This window comes from Vitis vinifera, chromosome 9 (genome assembly GCF_030704535.1).
Source record: "Vitis vinifera cultivar Pinot Noir 40024 chromosome 9, ASM3070453v1".
Classification (NCBI taxonomy): Eukaryota; Viridiplantae; Streptophyta; class Magnoliopsida; order Vitales; family Vitaceae; genus Vitis; species Vitis vinifera.
In genome coordinates this window covers 9,489,222-9,513,119 of record NC_081813.1, presented here as the reverse complement: position 1 = coordinate 9,513,119, position 23,898 = coordinate 9,489,222, and the positions used below count along the sequence as shown (strand labels likewise).

Here is a 23,898-nt window from a genome sequence, read left to right as displayed (position 1 = left end):
TAGGATCTTTTGACTCGTCACATACATGGTCGGCAACATGTGTCTCTTCCTCCGTCAACCTTTTATATTTTGATACACATAATTGTACAAAAGGTGACTTGCACGCAGCTGCTCGTTGCCTATGACGACGTACTTTCATTTTTACTCTTCGTGGTTATATTTCTTCTGAGGCTTGTGGTACTACATCCACATTGGTGTTCATGCACGATTGCACTAACACCAACATATTGTGTGGCCTAGGGTGAAGGGGATCCTCGTTTGAAAAGAACACACCATATTCTACGTTGGGTCTTTCTGACACCCCTTCATTTGTACATCCAAGGTCATCTTCAAAAGATCTTCTTTGACCACCAGAATGAACAGGTGAATGCTGTGGATTATTTGTATGAAATGGTGCACCACTTTCATTAACATGTTCATGAAAATATGACGGTTGGCCTTCATTTGTGCGATAGTGTGAAGAGGTGAAACGAGTCCTCAACACTTTCACGTCACGGTTGTATGATGCAATAAGACTATTAAGATGACTTTGTGCATCAGTGATTTGACGTTGTATTGCCTCCATGCGAGCACAAATAACCTAAGTCAAACATAATGAAGGAACATTAAATGACATATATTTAAACTAAGCCTTAATATAAGTTACTATTCATAGTCATTAGGTATGAAGGATTACATCAAAGTCTTCATTCTCATCTGGGTCAATTGGGTCATCAACTGCAGGAGCCTTATTTTTTTCTGTTTCATCTTGCTCCGCCGATGTGCTAACCAACTATCATTGCAAAACATGTAAATTGTCATCCCAATAATCTAATTACAATGGTAATCAACTATCTTAATATAACTAAAAGCTAATTATACCTCAACTTTGCCAAATCCTCCAAGCATTTCTAACTCCAACTTGATGCGTTGCTTGACCAAAAAATCGTTCCATGCAGCAATGCGAGGAGTGGTAAGTTCCACATACATGGCTGGAAAATTAGATATTGAAAAGTAGAATATCTGTTGCATTATATAAGACATAATTAGTGGTAACATCATGGCCAACATAGTGTATAACCATTATTGAATATCTAATACATGGACATATACTTATAAATAAGACAAAAAGTTACTTGTAGAGACATCAAACACCCTTTAATCCAAACACTTTCCTTCCTCCTATGTTCATGTATAGCTTGAATAAAAAATTCTAAGACATATTCTCCCCAATTTATGTTCCCAAGTAACTGCTCTCAGGGTGTATACCATAACGAGTGACTACCTTCCAAACGAGATGTGGGTGTCAATAAGGTTGCACAAGCAAAAATCAAGAAGACCCGCTTAAATTCCTCCATATCATCGATGCCAACCATCATTGACTCTATATCTTGCAAACTCGGCATTTGACTAGCTTTAACACTTGTCTTCTCAACAATTAACTTTCTTCCACCATGTGGAATGCCCATCGTCATCCCAACATCATGACATGTCAAAAAAACCTTCTTACCCCCAAATAACTCGAGTTGGGAATAAGCAATGTTTGTGTTTTTTATCAACCAAAAACATAAATCTAAATTAACCTCCTTACAACCTAATTGCAATAGCCCACCAAAACCAAGTTCTCTTATTACATCCTTCTTCACTTCTGAGAGCAAATGGATTCCAGAGAAGAATCTACGGCCAGAACAACGACACCGTATGTTCATATTATCACTTCATTAAACAACCATAATTCATTAATAAATTAATCAAATGTTAAAGACATGTGAACGTGAATATAGTATTCCTGTATACATTCATCATAATTATTACACAAATATAACATATATTAACAAAGAAATGGAAAACATTTTGTTACATCATGTAAATGAAAATCATTGAGATCGATTTCCTCTAGCCTTTCAATAATATGGTTATCAATAAGGGTGAAATTGTTATATATAGGGTCACCCACTATGATACCCACTGCAAAAAAAAAAAAAAAACAAACAATGTGCATTTTAGTGGGTCAGCCAATTAAACAAATGATATGGCTCAAAGTTACATACTCATCTAACCAAATCAATATAGTTTAGGGAAAAGTGGGATTTGATTCACTAATAAGAAAATATATGGTAAAAAGAATCTCAAATATTTTAAATTAGTATTATCTTCATCTATTTAAAAATAATTTGAAATACATGCACTGAGTTATCCAATTATTCCAAAAAATGTCATTTCATTTTTTATGTTATTCAAATCAATTGACAACTACACTCCTCCATATAAATGTTTCCTTATTATTTTAGATTTTTTTATTTTTTTATTTTATTATTTAAGATTTTTTTTTTCCTCTAGAAACAAACACCTTATAGGATTCTTATTTTAGTTTTCTAAAAGTTTAGGAAATATTGTCAAACAAATCATATTTAATCATAATTACCAATTCAAAAAGTAATAAGATTGTTTATTAAATAATAAAGAATAAACTTCGTAATATATAATTATTTTAATATTATAACAAATTTATTATTGAAAAACTCTAATAACAAATTTTATTCATTATTATATTAAACAATTATTAATATTATATAATAAATAGAAATTTATTATTGGTTTATTTATTATCAAGAATATGAATCTATTTTTAACTTATTAATACTATAATAAATTTTGTTTTTTTTTTCAAATTCTTACATTATAATGTTTCTAGAGAAAAAAAATTCACAAATAATAAAATAATAAAATAAAATAATAATAATAATAATAATAATAATAATTTAAGATTATTGACAACTACACTCCTCCATATAAATTTTTCCTTATTGTTTTAGATTTTTTTTGTTATTTTATTATTTTATTATTTAAGATTTTTTTTTCCTCTAGAAACAAACACCTTATAGGATTCTTATTTTAGTTTTCTAAAAGTTTAGGAAATATTGTCAAACAAATCAAATTTAATCATAATTACCAATTCAAAAAGTAATAAGATTGTTTATTAAATAATAAAGAATAAACTTCGTAATATATAATTATTTTAATATTATAACAAATTTATTATTGAAAAACACTAATAACAAATTTTATTCATTATTATATTAAACAATTATTAATATTACATAATAAATAGAAATTTATTATTGGTTTATTTATTATCAAGAATATGAATCTATTTTTAACTTATTAATACTATAATAAATTTTTTTTTTTTTCAAATTCTTACAATATAATGTTTCTAGAGAAAAAAAATTCCCAAATAATAAAATAATAAAATAATAAAATAATAATAATAATAATAATAATTTAAGATTATTGACAACTACACTCCTCCATATAAATGTTTCCTTATTGTTTTAGATTTTTTTGTTATTTTATTATTTTATTATTTAAGATTTTTTTTCCTCTAGAAACAAACACTTAATAGGATTCTTATTTTAGTTTTCTAAAAGTTTAGGAAATATTGTCAAACAAATCAAATTTAATCATAATTACCAATTCAAAAAGTAATAAGATTGTTTATTAAATAATAAATAATAAACTCGTAATATATAATTGTTTTAATATTATAACAAATTTATTATTGAAAAGCTCTAATAACAAATTTTATTCATTATTATATTAAACAATTATTAATATTATATAATAAATAGAAATTTATTATTGGTTTATTTATTATCAAGAATATGAATCTATTTTTAACTTATTAATACTATAATAAATTCTGTTTTTTTTTTCAAATTCTTACTTTATAATGTTTCTAAAGAAAAAAAATTCCCAAATAATAAAATAATAAAATAATAAAGTAATAATAATAATAATAATAATAATAATTTAAGATTATTGACAACTACACTCCTCCATATAAATGTTTCCTTATTATTTTAGATTTTTTTTTATTTTATTATTTTATTATTTAAGATTTTTTTTCCTCTAGAAACAAACACCTTATAGGATTCTTATTTTAGTTTTCTAAAAGTTTAGGAAATATTGCCAAACAAGTCATATTTAATCTTAATTACCAATTCAAAAAGTAATAAGATTGTTTATTAAATAATAAAGAATAAACTTCGTAATATATAATTATTTTAATATTATAACAAATTTATTATTGAAAAACTCTAATAACAAATTTTATTCATTATTATATTAAACAATTATTAATATTATATAATAAATAGAAATTTATTATTGGTTTATTTATTATCAAGAATATGAATCTATTTTTAACTTATTAATACTATAATAAATTCTGTTTTTTTTTTCAAATTCTTACTTTATAATGTTTCTAGAGAAAAAAAATTCCCAAATAATAAAATAATAAAATAATAAAGTAATAATAATAATAATAAAATATCTAAAAAGAATGAAAATATTTATACAAAGGATTCTAATTGTCAATGGATTAGGATGACATGACAAGTAAAGGGCTATTTTTGGGAATAATTAAATCATAAATTAAAAAGTGCATGCATTTTAAATTATTTTTAAATAAATGAAGATAATATTGGAATTTTCTTTGTCAACCAATCAGTTTTGAGAAAAAAAGTTCTTGTAACGGATAAGCTCCAGAATTAACGAGGTTAGTTTTTGTATATATATATATATAATGTATATATATAACAGTTCATGTAAATTTTGATTTTTTTGTAAATTAAAATATAATATTTTTTTATATTGATAAATAAAAGCCATATTGTTTTAAACTACTTTATTCAACAAACAACAAGATCGGTGGTCCCAACATTGATATGGTTACAAAAATAGCTATAAAAGAAAATATGACATATCAAAATCCAATTCAATAAAAATCATAGTCCTCAAACCTCTGTTTCACTAAAAAGTACATAATCCTACAATTCACTTCATATGACCCATGAAGTTAGCGCCATCAAGATGAATTGTCATAACTGAAACAAATCTACATAAACAAATAGAGACAATTTCACATTTTAAACTACAATATCCATCAAACAACAAAAAGACCAATGTTTACAAAATTAATGAAGTTACAAAACTACTGAAAGAAAAGAGTAACCTACCATTTAAAAATTTTCTACATTTGTATTAAAAATATATGGTAACAAAATTTTCTATTAACATTAATTTATTTAAATAATTAATATTATTAATAATTTATCTTATCAAATTAATTTTAATTTATAAAATATTACTGATAAAAACTGAAATTTTGATTTAACCAAAATAAAGATGGATAATTAATAATTATTTATAATTAATAATTAATAATTTTGATTTATAATATTGTTCTTATGATTTGTTTCCTTTTTATTTCTATACTATATCTAAAAAACAAACAAAAGACGGCCACCACGAGTGAGGCATCAAGAAGCCCCTTTGCTGAATTCTTCTCTAGGCAAGCATCATGCCCTATTTTCCTCTGCCACTCTCAATCCTCGCAGGTAGTAATCTAATCATGTTATTAATATTTCTTTTCAACCCCAGTTTGCTTCCCAAGAAAATCCATCCCCCATTCGATTTCCGGGAAAATTCATCCTCATTTGATTTCCAAGAGAAATCCATCAAAACTCCCAAGGAAAACCAAAAAAAAAAAAAAATGCTTTTATTTTGTTGCTCCCTGTGTTTTCTGGATCTATTCAGGGTTCTATTTTCTTTTGTGCCATTGGATTTAAATTCTACAAACCCTAAATCCACGATTTTTGAGCCACGCTGAAAACCACAACCTTTGCCCTCAAATTGTGGATCTGTGTGCGTGTGCGGGCTGGTAAGTGGAGTTCAAATACACTATTTCTTTAAATTGATTGCTTTTGTGCCATTGGATTTAAATTCTACAAACCTTAAATCCACGATTTTTGAGCCACGTTGAAAACCACAACCTTTGCCCTCAAATTGTGGATCTGTGTGCGTGTGCGGGCTGGACTGGTAAGTGGAGTTCAAATACACTATTTCTTTAATTAATCAAATTTTCCTTTTATTTCCATCAAAGCCTCTTTTTAATACCTACAGCTTAAACCCTAGAATTTTATTTTTATTTTTTGACAGTTACAAACTTACAACCTCACTAGTTTCAGTAACATTTCCCATATTTATTTTTTTTTCCTGAAAAATGGGTAAAAAATACCCATTAATACCGAAATCTGGGTGATATTTTTAAAAAATTACCCAATTTTCTGTCAAAGATCTCAACAAGCAACAATACCAACCCAAATTAACTCATAAATCCATTACATTCGTACCTGGGAAAGCTCCTCTCAGCTCGGACCACCTCTCTCTGTTTTCACTGCAAGCTCCCCTCGCGAATTGTCGCTGTGAAATAAAGTGAAAAAATATGGGTTTTTGGAGTTGGGTTTGGTTCAAGAGAGAAGAAGGGATTTGGGGGGTTTGGTTCAAAGAGAGAAGAAGGGATTTAGGGTTTTGATTCAACACAGAAGAAATGATTTCGGGTAAATCTCACTATTATATTTTAGTAAATATTTTTTTTAAAATATTGCCACATGGAGTGTCTACATGTCATATGAGCCATGTCATTAGCTTAAGTGGAACATGACTTTTCTGAGTAATTAATTATGTCAAAGTGTATAAGGGTATTTTTGGAAGGGCCCTCAATATCACTATTACAGTGTATAAAAGATGGTTTATTTTTCACAAAATCCATTGAATTTGAAAAGTAAAAAGTAAAGTTTCCAAAAGGCAAAATTTTACCCCTTGGTGTATGGTTACATAAATTCCCCTATATTTTATTACAAAAAAAAATATTATTATACAGCTTGCATGTTTCACATTTAATTCATCTTCTTTGTTTCAATTTTAAATATCTTTCTAATAAATTCAATAGTAACATTTATGGTAGAAAAAAACATTTTCTTATTTAACACCAACTTTTTAAATAATAGGAACCTTTGTATAAGTCAAATATGAGTACATGCCTCCATAACTATTCACTTAGTCAAAAACATAAACTAAATGTTGAAGTATAGAACATACCTCAACCACCTATCCCTATATAATCAATTTTATCTTAAAACACAACCAAGCAAAATCAAACACAATTAGATATCCACATGACTATTGTTCATTTCATGAGTATCAACTCAAATTCATCTTTACAAGTAACATCATCCCTTACTATATTTAGAAAGGTAAGAAGGAAAAAAGGTGAAGGGATAACCCAGAAACAATTTTCAATCTCCTATGGAATCGTTTACCTCTTCATGATGTATCATACATGGCTCAAGAATATGGAAAAAATGAGTTCACATTAAAGTGATTGTGCACCTAGAGAAAGAAAATTTTGATGAGATATTGAGATGTGCATTCACATGTTAATCAAACAAATACTCTAACACATATTACTCAAAACATTGAGATAATAAAATATATAATGTAAGAAAGAAGGAAACATAATAAATACAACTTAAAGCACTACTAGAATACTACCTTGTGACATTTATGAAAGATATGCAATTAAAAATTCAATTTACCATGAAGAAGAGGCCACCTATGATGGCATCTTTGCTTTTATGACCTACAAAATTAGTTTGCTAAGCTTAGATAATTCAGATCTCGATGATATCACAATGTATTGATGTTCATTGGTAATCTCACCCAACCATCTAGTTTTCTCTTCCAATTACCAATCTTGCACCTCTAATTGTCAAGTTTGTTCATCCAACTTGATATTCAACGTGATTTTGCAATTGGTCAAGCCTCTTTTTAGTTGTTATAAGCTCTATATGGTTGCATTGAGTTAAGATGTTAGCCACCTCACCATGACCAAGTCCTCAAACATAACCAGACTTGCTACCAAGGACAATCAAAGCAAATTTTATCTACAATCATTTGTATCGATCCTAATGTGAAGGATTCAAAGGCTTGAGCATGCAAACATTCAATCATTTTCCCCTACATTTCATATGAACTAATATCATCAAAATTTAGATAAGGAAAACATAAACATTATCAATCTAATTGCATTCTTTGCAAGCAATTTTTAATCATGTCCCTTACAACAACAAAATAATAGGGATTCAATAATCTAGTTCTAAGGAATAGGATAAGTAAATAAAATTCACTGCATATTCTTCGACATTAGCATCAACATAATGGCATATACTAAAAACTTAATGAAAAAGATTTTTGCAAGATCTCTTTGATCTTATCTGCATATGCTGTAGATGGACCTACTTTTCGGGATTAAAAGAAGAAGGCAATGTCATGTGCACGAAAAGAATAAAGTAAGGTTAGAATGAATAAGTTGTTTGCGACGGTTGCTAAGGAATAGATTGTAATTCACCATTCTTGACCATTAAAAAGTTGACAAATAGGCTACTTGAGAATGACTCTATCCGGAAGTGACATACTTAAAATAAGACAGGGGACATGTAAAATATGCAAAGAAGAGGATTTGGCTAGCAACTAGACAAGAGAAAAGGGAAAATGTTTCATAAGAAGCTGTTAGAGGAAGGATAGGAGGAATTAAGCCATGTCAATAGTAAGAAAAAAAAGGCAATCGAAAGGGAAATAAAAAGACGACACATGTTTTCACTTGTAAGTATATCAAACATCTTTTTTATGCATGAAAAAAATGTAGAAAGCAAGAGAATATTAGAAACTTGAAGGTACTTACATACAAACATTCAATCATTTTTCCCAACAATTCAATCAATAATGCCTCAATTAAATTTAATTAATTAACATTATATAAATTGAATTTAAAATATTTTTACAAAATCAAAACAATTTTTTTTTAAAAAAAAAAAACAATTTGTCCAAACAAGACTTTTTGTTTTTTATTTTTAAAATCTCTTTATAAAAACAACTTACCAAGTATTCTTATTTTTATAAAACATTAAAAAAAAAAATTGGGGCATGTTTGTTTAGTGTTTTCAAGAACTGTTTTCTGTTCTTGAAAACAAAAAACACCAAAAACTTGTTTGGTTGAGAGAGTCATTTTTGTTTTTGTTGTTCCCCGTGTTCTCAAAATGGCACTGTTTAGAGAACAACAAAATGTTGTTTTCCCCGTTTTTTTACTGTTTACAGAACAAAATTAAAGCCCAAAAAAACCATTTGTTCTCCGTGTTTTTTTTTTCTTCCTGTTCTCATCTCTTCTCCAGCATAATCGCGTCGCCTCTTCTCCAGCACAGTCGCGACATCTCCAGTAGCAAGAAACGAAGGTAATTTCCACATATGTTGAAGTTATTTTTTATAGATCTAGTAAAATAGGCTTTTTTTTGGCAATATTTGTTGAGGGAAATGTTAGATCTGGGTAAAGAGATATCAGTTATGTTATTCGAATGAGATTTGAGTTTTTTTTTTTTTTTTTATCACCTGCTGTTAGTTTCTTTTTTTCCCATTTATATTTTCCTGTTTGGATGCTGAGAAAAGTGGGGAACTATAATGAAAATAGAATGAGATCTGAGCTTTTTTTTTTATCACCTGTTGTTAGTTTTTTTTTTTTTCCGTTTATATTTTCTTGTTTGGATGCTGAGAAAAGTGGGAAACGAGAATGAAAATAGAAAAAAAATTCCTGATTTTTTCCCGTTTTTATTTTTCTTGAGTTGTTCTGTTAAAAAAAAACAAAAACCTTACTTAAAGACATGGAAATCAAACGGGAAAATCCAGGCTTGACGGGTAAAATACCTCAAGGAAAATGGAAAAAAATGAAGAGAATCAGAAGAAGATGAGGTGTTGAATCACCAAGAATCCTTTCTCTTTGTAGATCTGCTCTTCCTCTCTCTCATCCAGACTCCAAAGCTCGGGTAAAATACCTCAAGGAAAATGGAAAAAATGAAGAGAATCAGAAGAAGATGAGGTGTTGAATCACCAAGAACCCTTTCTCTCTGTAGATCTGTTCTTCCTCTCTCTCATCCAGACTCCAAAGCCCGGTTAACCTCTACTATTTGCTTCTTCCCTTCTTCCCACCTCCCGATTTCATGAAAGCAAAAATAATTAAAAAATTATAATAAAGTAAAAAATAAAAATAAAAAATAAAATCAAAATTATTAAATTATTTTCTATATACTACTTCAAACTTATTTTAATTTTTTCATATGATTATATAATTTAAAATATATAAATTTTAATTAATTTTAATGGTATATTTTTGTAATAAATCAAACATTAAAAAATTAATTTTTTAACATTATTGAAATCAAAATTATTGAAATCAAACGGTCAAAGGGAAATATCCATCAGCATATTCTGAGGGCTAAGTCAATCTTGAACTCGAACTCTGCACTAATTAGCTCTTGGATATTACTCATCTATTTTCTTGGGGTGGTGGAGAATAAGTGGAAAGAGATGTGACCATCTCCTTACTTGCATTTATTTTGATGTCTTATTTATTTTATTTAGATTAGTTATAAATATTAAATTAATTCTTTTTAAAAAAATTTATCTCATCTTAATAGAATATACTATAATTTTTAATAAAATTAAATATTAAATCAATAAAAAAAATAATAAAAATGATTTTATCATGTTTGATTTATTTTAAAAAAATATAAAAAAATATTTTAATTTTAAAATTAATCAAATATAAAATTAATCAAACTTACTTTTCTTTCATTTTTTTCCCCAATTTTTGTTTCAAATTTTATAAAAACTAAAAAAAAAAGTCTTTAAAATCTAATTAATATCAAATCTATTTTTATTTTTATTTATTTTTCTTTCATATTTTTATACACTACACTATACGTCAACAATCTTAATTCTCATTTAAACATAGCCTTAAGTTCTATTGGTGGTTTTAAAAGCTGTCTCCTCATAGAGTTCTTATTTGTGATGGGATTGAACAGATGACAACTGAGATAACAGATGTTGAGGATGCAGGAACATGGAGAGGTAATATAGAGAAAATCTTTATTGACATCATGGTAAATGAAGTTAATAAAGGTAACATGGATAGTGGTACATTTAGTACCAACACATGGAGAAGGATCTTACTTGAGGTCAATAGTCAAGGGAAAAGAAATTTCAACTTGAAGCAGCTTAAACAAAAGTTTAATAGACTACGTGCAATGCACCGTGAGTTCTCTGATCTTTTAAAGCATATTGGATTTGGTTGGGATGCTGAAACTAACACAGTGCATGCTCTAGAGGAAACCTGGCAAAATTACATTCGGGTAAAAATAACTTTTAAACTAATTACTTTTTAATTTAAATATTTGGTAAAAACTAAGAGTGATTTTTTTTTCCTTCTATTAGGCACACCCAAATGCAAAAAGATTCCGCTCAAAGGGATGCCCAAACTATAACTTGCTGGGATTGATCTTTAATCCATCAACAGCAACCGGTGCCCTCCACTACTCTTCCACCCAAGATCCACCAAACACTGATGATGAAGATGAGATGGATGACAATTTGGAACATGGTGGAGTGCATGTGGATGTAGATACTGAGATCCCTGATGATCCTCCACAACCAGAAATGGCAGGAGGAGTGACCACCCGTTCTGGAAAGCATGAAACTGATTCTCTATTAGAGCGTAGAGGTAAGAAAGAATCCAGATTAAGTCAAATGGGAGATGCTTTGAAAGCTTGGGTTGAGGCATCAAAGGCTAGAACAGAAACATCTCGAGCTAGAACTGAGGCATTATTGGCTAGAGTGGACAGATATAAGAGTGGAACTAGTAGTGAAGCTACTAGTGGAGGTACCACTGATTTTAGCATAACAAGGTGCATGGCAGCCTTACAAACCATTGAATTGTTAGATAATGACAAATATTTAAAAGCTGTTGAGAAATTCACAATGCCGGAGTGGAGATAGATATTTATGAATATGCCTGATGAGAGGAAAATGACATGGCTTGATAGACTTTAAATGTGAATGTTTGGATGCATAACTATTATGATGACATTGTAATATGTACTATTTATCTTTTGGTTAGAATCTTTTACCATGCTCTTTAGTTTGTCATTGTATGGATGTTATTTATGGTTATGAAACTTATATTATAACTACTTTAATATTCATTTCGTGCTATTTTATATTGTGAGTTCATTTGTTTTATGTAGTAACCAATGGATGATAATAGCACAAGCAGTGGTTCACTATATGAGTCAACTTCATCTTCTGAAGAGGGTGATGATTTAGATGAAATTTTTATTGCTCACATTATGAATGAGTATGAGGAAATATTTTTATGCAAGACACCTCAAAGGACATCAATGTTAAGTGGTGCACAATTTGTAAGAGATATGATAGAAGGTCATCCTCAGACATGCTATGAACTATTTCGGATGGATAAAGAAACATTTATGAACCTTTGTGATCATCTTAAGAGACATGAAAACTTACAGGATACACGATTTGTCACAGTTGAAGAGGCAGTGGGTATGTTCTTACTAATCGTAGGACATAATGTGAGAATGAGGGTTGTAGCAGACCGTTTTCAACACTCCACAGAGACTGTCGCTCGACACTTTAAAGAAGTTAGACGTGCATTATGTCGACTTGGTAAAATTCTCATATGTCCTAACAATATGACCAATGAGGTGTCTTCATATGTTGCTAGTAATCCTAAATATTTTCCATGGTTTAAGGTAAGAGTTTATAAAAAAATATTTATAAATGTGAATTTCATGATGATTATTTAATTTATTTCCTTAATAATAATAAATGTTTGTTGTTGTAGGACTGTATTGGTGCAATTGATGGCACTCATATTAGTGCATGGGTCCCAGCTGATAGACAAACCAGTTTTAGAGGTAGAAAAACAGTTATAACACAAAATGTTATGTGTGCATGTAATTTTGACATGATGTTTACATTTGTTTATGCTGGTTGGAAAGGAACAGCAAACGATGCACATGTCTTTTTAGATGCATTGACTAGACCAGAAGTCAATTTTCCTTGGCCAAGTGAAGGAAAATATTATGTAGTTGATTCTGGTTATCCTTGTATATCTGGATTTTTGCCACCATATCGAGGTGAGCGATATCATTTACAAGAATATCAGGGTAGACGTAATCAACCTATCAGGTATAAAGAACTTTTTAATTATAGACATTCATCTCTTCGGAATATTATTGAAAGATGTTTTGGTGTTTTAAAGACCTAATTTCCAATATTAAGGATGATGCCTTGTTATAAGCCAAGTAGGCAACCATCAATTGTTGTTGCATGTTGTACCCTTCATAATTGGATTCGTCTATCAACTTGGAATGATCAATTGTTTAGAGAATATGAGGTAGAAGACCTTTCAATCGAAGGTGAAGAAGAGAGCACAAGTAGCAGAAACCATTCAATTGATTTATCGAATGAGAGTGCAGCAGCTATGGCAGCTTGTAGAGATCAAATTGCTGAAGTGATGTGGGCAAATTATATTAATGTCAATCCATGACTTATCTTATTTTTAATTTTAAATATTTGTCAACACTTTAGTGTTTTGTTAGAATTTATATATATTTGTTAACTTAACTAGTTCTCATTAGTGTTATGTAATGTTTGTTTTAATTTCTAATGATTAAATATTGCTTATAAATTTAATTTATAATTGTAAAAGTATGATGGACAAAAGACTCATGTGAAATACATACATCATATTTTATTTTATTTTTAATAATTTATCAACTTATATAACAAATTTAAAATTAAATAATTTTTTAAATTTAAATGAAATGTGTATTTAAAAATATTTATAAATTTATAATATAAAGTTACTTGAAGAAAATATTTTATTAATTGGAAAAGAAAAAAAACATCTTTCAAACATGTTTTTTTATTAACTAAGCCAAACATGTTTTTTTTGTTTTTGAGAACAAAAACTGTTTTTCAAAATTCAGTTCCCAAATACAATTTTTCTTCTAAAAACACCAAAAACTGTTCTTAAAATCTGTTCTCAAAAATTGTTTTCCAGAACAGTTTTCAAAAATAGCAACCAAACAGGCCCTTGGTTTTTTAACTTAAAAACAATTTCTCAAAAAAAAAAAAAAAAACATAAGAAATCATGATCAAACAAGAAAAATAGTCTTGACAATTAAAAAAAATTATTTATCTTTAATAAGACTTATTTTTTAATCTACAATTAAAAAAAATTGTAGATTTATTTTTTATTGTTTAATAAGACTTAACTTGAATTTGATTTCATATTATTATAAATTAAATTTATAAAAATTTTATAAAATAAAAGTAAAACATAGTTTTTGAAAACTATAAATTTTTTCATTCAAACAAGCCTTTTGTTTTTTGTTTTAAAAAACTATTTTTAAAACATTTTGTCAAATACTCTTGTTTTTTAAAATTCTAAAAAACTAATTTTTTTCTTTATTTTGAAAATAATTTTTAAAAACACCATCAAACCGACCCTTAAAGTTGGAAATAATTTTGAGAGATATAAAAATAAGGCAAGTGACAAATCTTTGAAGAATCATTTAAACAATCACTTGATGGATACACTTTTTGTTTTATAAAACATTACCAAAATAAATTTAATACTTAAATATTTTCATTTATATAACGAAAATGAAATTGAAGATTTCATATAGTAATTTTGATTGAAAAATCAATCTAATTTATTTTGTACCCTTCACTCAATGAGAAAATGGCTCCGAACCTACTAGATCAAACCTATGGAACTTATGGAAGGGAACAAAAGGATGTTGCTCGAGTCTTCCATTATACGTGGTTAGATGCATATGGATATGCCAAATATCATTTTTAATGGAATATTATATTTGATGAATAGATATATTGCATGAAGCTTATATTTCATTTTAAAAAAGAATAAAGAATATAATGAAAACATATTATTTTATCTTACATCACAATATTTGTTATTTTAAAAAAATATCAAATCTCTCATGTATAGTATTATTTGAAAATCATTTTATAATTTAAAATTAGTAAGTATTTTTTTATTAATAATATTAATAAAAATTATATGATGAGATTAATTGTAAAAAATTTATATATATAGATTACATATAAATTTAAATTTTTAATTAATTTCCTTTTGTTCTGCATAATGAATAATATAAAAATAAATAAAGAAAATGAATAAGAATAGTAAATTTATGATTATAGGATTATTATATTACATGTACAAGATATGTAAAAAGGATATAAGATAGTATGTGTCATTTTGATAACTATTTTCCAAAACAGTTTTTGTTTTTAAAAAAAAAAATAGAAAAACACATTTAAAAATAAAAAAATAAAAAATAAAGTGTTTTTATATAACATTTTTTAATTATTTTCAATTATTATCATTTATGTTTTTGAAAACTATTTTAAAAATAAATTTAAAAAATATGAAAAATGATTAATAATAAAGTACTACATATTTTTAAAATATATTTAAAAACAGGAAAAAATAAAATAAAAACATTTCAAATTTCTTAGAAGATATTTGTTTTACAAAACGTTTTAGAAATTTTTTGAAAAAGCATTTTTCAAAATTGTTTTTGAAAATAATTATAAAATAAAATTATACTCTTTATCTCATATTTAATTGAAAATGACATAAAATAAATGATGAAATTACTCATGACATAAAATAAATGATGAAATTACTCATTCAATTCAATTACTAACATGACATATTTCATCGTGAAAACAAGATACGGGGTAAAGATTATAGTTTAGAATTAATTATTTAAAAGAATAAAATAATCCCTAAAATTGTGAATCTAACACTTCTTATATTTTTATTTGAAAAATAATTTGTTTTTACCATAAATATCATTTATCATTTAAAGTATTCAGGCTTAAAATTTTGGTTTTTTTTATTAAAAAGAGGGTATTTTGGTAAATGAGGTAAAAAAAATTGGAGGGTTTAAGAGTTTACAAAATGAGTTATATTTTACAAAATGAGTTTTACAAGTCAAGGATTACACCACGATCATCTACTCCCAAACCCATTTGTTTCAGGCCGTTACCAGAAAAGGCCATTACCAACTCTACTCCACACACTGCTCAGTAAGAAGGGGCACACCTCCTTACAACCCAAAATCACTGCCAAACCAGTGCCTAGGTCATTTTGCACTTCAGCAGCTGCAACCATGGTAAAAGCCATCAGGGTTCATGAACTTGGTGGTCCTGAGGTCTGTTTCTCTTTCTCCCTCTCTTTTTTCTAAAATCTCGGTTACCCTGCTTTATTAAATCCATTTGGAACAACCCCAATTCTGTGCTGTAATTCCCAATTTCATGTTTTGCCTGTTTACTCTGTTTGGTTGCTGAGAAAACAAAAGCCCTTCCCTTGACCGAGCCCTGTCTATGATCTGGGGTCTCTCGAGGTGGATGTTGATTTTGAGAATCCAGATCTTTAACAATTTCTTTTCTTTTCCCCAGTTTTTCTCAGCAACCGAGAGCAGGGCTACATCATTTCTATTGAAGTTCCTCTGTTTCTTGTCTTGAAAAAGTTATGACCCTTTTTTTTTTCCTTGTTTGCGTTATCTTCTAGTTGGTAATTTCTTGTAAGGTTCATGTTGATTATGGACAAATTGGGAAGATTATGTTGATTGTTGATATATTCCTAATGATTAACATTAGTTGTATTTGGAATGCAATGGTGTTGGGTCATGCTTTAGTTTGGTTAGTCGTAACAACTCGCAGATATTATATGGTGGATGAATTTGGACTATATCAATTTCAATTTTATCAGTAAAAAAACTTGTGATATGCAATCTGCTTAGAGAATCAAAGAATGAATGATAAAAAATTCCAACATCCACTATTTTCTTTGTGAGATAAAAAGATCACTTCGGCTAGAAGCCTAAAGGTTTCTAGGAGTGATTCCTAGAGTTCCTTAAGTGATTCTAAACATTTACCCTCCTTGCATTTCACTTCCCTGTTCTGCATCATGATTTTATTTGAATTATTAACCTTTTTATTTACAATTTGCTACAATTTCCATATATTATGTTCTGATTGGAGTAGCTCTAATTTTGGAGCACCATATATGCATGTGCTTCCAACATTATTGTTGCCAATTTTACTTATTAGAAGATCAAAATGATGATAGGTCCTGAAGTGGGAGGATGTTGAAATAGGAGAGCCAAATGAGGGTGAGATCTGTGTGAAGAACCAGGCCATCGGGGTTAACTTCATTGATGTCTACTTCCGCAAAGGAGTTTATAAGGCCACTACAATGCCATTTACCCTAGGTTTGTTTTATTTCTTCTTCTTCACTAAGGAAGAAAATCTCATTCCTATCAAGATTGAAAGTAGAATGATGCATAAGTAGATATAACTAAGTGATTCCTAATGTCCTGCTTAGGGCATAAATCATTTGTGATTGCTTCATTTGCAAGCCTAAATTTCAAATATAGCAGGGCATCACTTTCTGATTGCTTTGTCTTCCCATGTTTAATTGTCTAAAGGAAAGTATTATGACTGATATATAAAATGATTGCTTATGAAGATGAGTAAAATAAGGATACAATTGCTGATGGTAAACATCTTACTGCGAGGAATATTCTTTTTAGGAGAACGATCAAGTGCTTCAGGATGCATTTTTTAGGGTATAAGAGCTATTATGAAACATTCTGACCACAAAAAGAATGACATATTAAAATTCATATCCTATGCAATCATCCCTAGTGTTCTTATCAAGTAACTAATTTTCCTAAAAGCTTAAGCTTCTTAGGACTTGCCCCACAATATATATCATGCTCCAACAATTCTCATTAACACTTTAAGAATTGTTCTTCAATTTGAACCTACTGCTATCAAGGAGAAAATTAAGAGCCCTTTTTGATCCATCTTTTAGCATTTATGTTCTTTACTGTTATTTGCTGCACAAAGCACTGTGGTATCAAATGTCTATTTACCATATGCGGTTCCTGTCAATACTGAGGAACCTTGATTTCATCTATATTTAAATTGAACTCATCCATAGCCAGAGCATCCACCTTCATTACTGCTGGAAAAGTTCTGATTCTCTCAACCTGCATGGCACAAAACAAAACAAAATGAAAAGGAAAATAAAATAAAATCCTCTTTCTAGCTGGTTAAGCACATTTCTCCCATTTCAAACTGTGACAAAACCTGGGTGAGTTTTTTTTATTATCCAAAAACATGAACTTGCATCACTGTTTTAGACCTTGAACAATGTGACTCAACTGCATATACTATTTCCTGAATGTAAAACTATTGTGATAGCGTCGCTTCCATGAGTCGTCAGTTTGGGAAAAATGATTTAGTCTTGCAGTCTTGCACATCACAACCACTCTTGGTTTTATATTTCTTGTTTCTTTTGTTGCTGTTTTCAAAGGATGTATCATCCTAGTACCTCTCTTTATTTCAATAAATCCTCATGTATTAGGGAAAAAAAGGTGCACAATATTGGTCCTACTGTTCCCTCCTTGGAAAGTTGATCCTTCCATAATCCTTGTTATCCATAACTTTGTTTTTGCAAGACAGCCAACGAAGAGACTGAAATTTGGTACCTTAATTATTATTTTTTGCAAGATAAGTTTGGTGTTTGTTTCTACCTGTTCCCCATATAATATGGAGCCACTCTTTATCAATGAAGTGAAACTAGAAACTTATATGAAAATAAATAAATAAAAAGAAATTAGACAAATGGGCTCATGAATTTTTAGCTTAACAAATCACATGACATATTTTGCATGAGCTTTTGCAAGAATTGTGGAAAGCAAGATGTTAGAATCCTAATGTAATTTTCTGTTTTGCTGTAAGGATTGATTATTGAACTCTCAAATGGATCTTTTGAAGATTGGTTTTTTCATTTTTTGAGACTTTAAAAGTCATGATATATGTGGAGATCTTAAGAATTTTTTCTTAGTGCAGGAATTTGAAATGGATTTACCATTTTGATTCTAGGTTATAAAGTGAAACTAACTAATTTTCAAGAGTTTTCCTCTGTTGCAGGTATGGAGGCTGTTGGAGTGGTGACAGCTGTGGGCCCTGGTATAACAGGCAGGAAAGTTGGAGATGTTGTTGCTTATGCTGGTACCCCAATGGGCTCATATAGTGAAGAGCAGATTCTTCCTGCAAACAGGGTGGTGCCAGTACCTCCTTCTATTGACCCTACTGTTGGAGCATCAATCATGCTTAAGGGTATGACAGTTCATTATCTTGTCCGCCGCTGCTTCAAGGTAGGTTAAATGTTCATCCAATGGCATTTTGAGTTGGTCACAAAAATTCATTAAAATTAGGGTATGACATAAGTTTTGAATGGGAAGAAGTTCTGATTTTGTTATCCTAATCTGTGTTCATTGAAATCCTCTGAGAATATGCAAGTCCAAATGTGTGCATATTATTATATAAATATTTTATTTAGGCAGGTGCATATAACTGCATAGTAATAAGTATGATAATTATTGCTATTACTGTCATTGTTCCATTTTTTTCTCTCAATTGTTTCAGGTTTGCTGCATGGCCTTGTTTTGATAATCCACTCTATCTATTTGTACGAGTTTATGTTACATGGACGCTTCAAAATATGTAAAGCCCTTGCTGGACATGACATGACAAGAGTTTGGATATATATTCAATAGGTTGTTCAACAAACACAAAGAACAAGTCCCTATTACACCATAAGCAACCTTAAGCTAATGTTGGAAATTTGAGACCTTAGTAATGCACTTCAATTTGAATATGGGTTAGTATGATAGAAAAGGGTAATTAGATTATTTAGCCAAATCCTTGTGTCCTAGACGAATTTGATGCTTAGACAGACACCATCAATGGACAATTGTACGGTTGTACCAGAGTTAATGTGACATAGGTTTGAGTTAATTGTTTGTTACCTTTAATTGCGTTAGATTATTTAGCCTCATCGCTGTGTCCCTGTGTCACAAGATCTGTGAATTAAACAAATGGGACACATGCACAGCAGCTGACCTCTCGAGTCCATGTAACATAGGGATGACTTAACTTTTAGTTGCTTTTAACCAAAATATGGTAACAACAATGGTCCAAAAGTGTTTGGAAATATCAGGTTAAGATAATAATATAGATCCTACTCTTCATATGATGTAGATCTTTTTATGGCATGTCTATTACTTATATGATGAAGATTCTGTTAATGATTTTAAGAATTTAACATTAATCTCATGTCAAGATCATGGGCAATTTGGCAATTTGATATATTTCTTTAAGTCAAGGGAATCTATAAAAGCGAAGGAAAACTGTTTGTAAATTTTTACAGAAATTAATATCTGACGTAATGTTTTGAAATGCCAAATGTGATTTCAAAACTGCTATCTTATTCAAAATGTAAGTAGGTTGTCCATCCAATCAAACGAAAAAGAAAAAAAAGTCAAAAAGTAGAAAATAAGTATTTCACAGATAATCTAAGTGTTGCTCTAAGATAAAATAAAACAAATCCTTTATATTGTTCTGCAACTTGGTTCAGGTTGGTTTATAGCTGACCTAGAAGTGAACTAACCTTGCTTAGTTGAGTTCCATAAACCAAATCCAGTTTTGCCTAACCAATCAGGACAATGATCAGATTGGTTTGTTTAGTTTGAGTTGTACTTAAAAAGTCTGACTTTTGTGCAGTATCAGGATATTAACACACAAACCCCTTAAGAAATCCTAGAACCAAAATAAATCCAGTTCTTTATGTTCAGCATCTCAAGAAACCTTTAAAAAGCATGTTAACTTAGTATGGTAAAACCATATAAATAAGCCCAAAAAGAGTCTCAGTATTTGGTAACAGCCAAACCCTTGAACAAAAGACATGGGCTAAATCAAGCCTCTCTCTGTATGCTATGCAACAACTGTTGGAGGGCTTACATTACAAAATTCTGATGCACTTGACATGAAAAAGAGAATAGCACAATGGAACTGTTCATACATGCATTATACAGAATACTACATGTTATGTAGGGCCCAGTTTGCAGTCCAGGTTGGTTTACCCAGGTCATCCCAGAACCCAAAACCTGCATTCTTGGGTTCAGAATGTGACAAAGAAATGGCTGAATTGAATACCCTGTCGAACCGAACTGAGCCAACCCATTGAATCTGGTGGTCAGGTATCTGGCTGAACCATTTGAGAAGCAACCAAAGGAAGAAGAAGCTAGTTATTTGTGTCTCCATCTCCACATTTGCATTACTGAAATAATTAGAAGATAGCATTATTTGCATCATAGATTCACTCTTTAATCATTCTAAGGATCTAAATTTCTTGCCATTTCAGGTTGAACCTGGACACATAGTCCTTGTCCATGCAGCAGCTGGTGGAATTGGGTCTCTATTATGCCAGTGGGCAAATGCCCTTGGCGCCACTGTAATTGGAACTGTTTCAACAAATGAGAAGGCGGTTCAAGCCAAGGAGGATGGTTGTCACCATGTCATATTTTATAAGGAAGAGGATTTTGTTACCCGGGTCAATGAGATTACTTCTGGCAATGGGGTTCATGTTGTTTATGATTCTGTAGGAAAAGACACCTTTGAGGTAATGACCATTCTATCATCATGATCAAAAGAAACTACAAATCTTTCAGTTACTACAGTTTGTCACAAGGTTAACTCTATTCTCATGAAAGCTAGCTCTATTCTCATGTGCTCCCACTGGCCGTATGGCCAACTCTATCCTTTTTCTTTTTCTTTTCTCCCTTTGTTCATGTGCTGCCTGTGTTTACTTTTGGGGTTTTTTCAGTTTAGACATAAATTAGAATGTTATATTTAAATGAAGATTGTCAACCTTAATGTTAAACTAATCCAGTGTAATAAAAACTGATTCTTAACTGACCAGAGTGACGTTAAGCCAATTTCACAACCTAGGGTGACCAATTTGTAGGTCAAGTTCAGTTCCCAGAGTTCCAAGTTTTACTTTAGATTTGGTGGTAAAAAGTTTCTAATTGTCAAGTTATCATATCCAGGGATCATTGGCATGCTTAAGGGCTCGTGGGTTCATGGTGAATTTTGGACAGTCATCAGGTATACCAGATCCAGTACCATTACCATCTCTGGGTGCTAAGTCCCTCTTCTTGACAAGGCCTTCCCTCATGCAATACACTGCAACCCGAGATGAGCTACTGGAAGCAGCTGGAGAGGTATTTGCTAATGTTGCTTCAGGTGTCTTACGGGTTCGTGTAAATCACACATACCCCTTGTCACAAGCTGCACAGGCACATGCAGACCTTGAGAGCCGGAAAACTTCTGGGTGTGTTGTGCTGATACCAGACTGCATTGGCACTACGTCCTGAACTCATGACTGGTAAATTCTCTAAAGGATCTATGTTTATTAGTTTACACTATGGACATACCATTTGAGGTCATGTTGGGGTTGGTTTGTAGTTGATGGCCTGTGAAGGTCAATCACATGTGTGCAAAAACACAATTATGCAGACTAGGAATGGATACCGTTGCTGCTTGAATTCCCTTCCGGTCGAGTTGAGGTTATATGTGTGCATGAAATATATGTATAGAAGCACTAGTTGATATGATGTCAACCCATCAATGGACTAGAATCATTGACCTTAGTATTGTGGTTGATGCAGAAATTTAGGAAAACGCCAAACAACATGAACAATTCTCTCCTTTAGAAGGTATGATTGTAGTTATTTTCAAAACAAAAAACAAACAAAGAATCATAGGGCCATTTTTCTATATTACGAGGCATTTAGCATTACATTCAAATTAATAGTTAGATTACCTTTGAAGATAGTGTAAAGAAAAGATTGGTACTTCTACCAATCCAAGGCATCCAAGAGTTAGAAAACTTGGTCTGGTTGTCAACTATTTTTTAAAACAGTTTTCTATTTTCTAAAACAAAAATATAGGAAAACAGGTTTTAAAATTAGAAAACAATGTGTTTTCAGCCATTGTTTTTACTTGTTTTTTTAAGGATGATTTAAAAAAATAATTATATAAATATAGAAAATAACTAAAATAAAAAATCATAAATAAAAGTTATTTTTAAAACATGAAAAATAGATTAAAAACATTTTTCAAGCATTCAAACAAATTTTTATTTTATAAAATATTAAAAAATTGGTTCTCACAACTTGTTTTTAAAAACCATTTTCGAAAATGTTTTTCAAATAGGTTTTATATTTGCTTTGAAAGTTGGAGAGCTACACTTTTGATTTTTGATCACTAATTTATATTTTTGTTTATCCTATTTTTATGATAAATGATTTAAAACCAAAATGTTTTAAGTAAATTGACATGATTAAAATCATACTTTCTTGTACAAAAGTTGTTTCACAATTTGGCAATTTACAAACGCTTTTCACCCAATATATTTTGGGAGAATTGGGCTTTAGACCGACTTGGCTTTTATAATTAATAAAGAGTTCTTCAAACACCCATAATTGATTACAAGGATATGAGATAGGAATAGACAAAAATACCCACTTAACTCATTTTTGTCTTTATTCTACCACCCTTCACATGCCACTTTATTTCTTATTTAACCATTTTTGGATTTTTCATTATTTTTTAAAACTCTTTTATAAATAATTGAAAAATCAACATTATTTTTTTATTTTTAAATTATAAATAAACAAAAATTATATTAATGATTCAAAGACTATTTTGGAAAATACTTTCTAAAAAAAATATTAATTTAAATAAATAAAAATTATATTTTACATTTATTTTTATCTTTTACATTTTAGAAGTAAATAATTTAATGATTAAAATACTATTTAAAATAAATATATTCACTATTTTAATTTTTTTATATTAAAAAGTATTTTAAATTTTTTTTTTACTATTATAAAATAAATAGTTTAATTTTTTTTAATCTTCCTTCTTCCTTATTTTAATAACTTTTTGTAATAAGTTATAGGAAATGTTACAAATTTGTTTATTAAGGTTTTTTTTAATGATTTGAATTAATTGAAAATTTATTAAAATAAGAAAAAGAAAAAGAAAGAAAGAGGATGGATGGAAAGTTTTTATTTTAAGTACTTAATTAAAATGTTTTCATATGACCTAACTTTAGAAGTGGATTATATCAATACATAGTAGAGATTGAATTTTTCTTATATAAAAAGGTTGAAAGGTATATTTACTTATTTTAGATGAAAACAAGTA

At 29.4% G+C, this 23,898-nt stretch overlaps 2 protein-coding genes across 2 annotated transcripts; one reads left to right on the top strand and one right to left on the bottom strand.

Moving 5' to 3' along the window:
- Window positions 1-29: 29 nt before the first annotated feature.
- LOC104880323 (uncharacterized) lies at window positions 30-1,753 on the bottom strand. Its single transcript, XM_010656655.3, has 3 exons — window positions 862-1,753; window positions 677-772; window positions 30-580 (listed from the first exon to the last, which is right to left on the bottom strand). The coding sequence occupies exons 1-3, from the start codon at window positions 1,048-1,050 to the stop codon at window positions 155-157; spliced, it is 711 nt and encodes a 236-aa protein (XP_010654957.1). The 5' UTR covers window positions 1,051-1,753; the 3' UTR covers window positions 30-154.
- Window positions 1,754-15,745: 13,992 nt separating this feature from the next.
- Window positions 15,746-22,337, top strand: LOC100247307 (uncharacterized). The gene is made up of 5 exons (XM_002270971.5): window positions 15,746-15,983; window positions 16,904-17,045; window positions 18,775-19,001; window positions 21,050-21,307; window positions 21,735-22,337. The coding sequence occupies exons 1-5, from the start codon at window positions 15,750-15,752 to the stop codon at window positions 22,059-22,061; spliced, it is 1,188 nt and encodes a 395-aa protein (XP_002271007.4). The 5' UTR covers window positions 15,746-15,749; the 3' UTR covers window positions 22,062-22,337.
- Window positions 22,338-23,898: the final 1,561 nt, after the last annotated feature.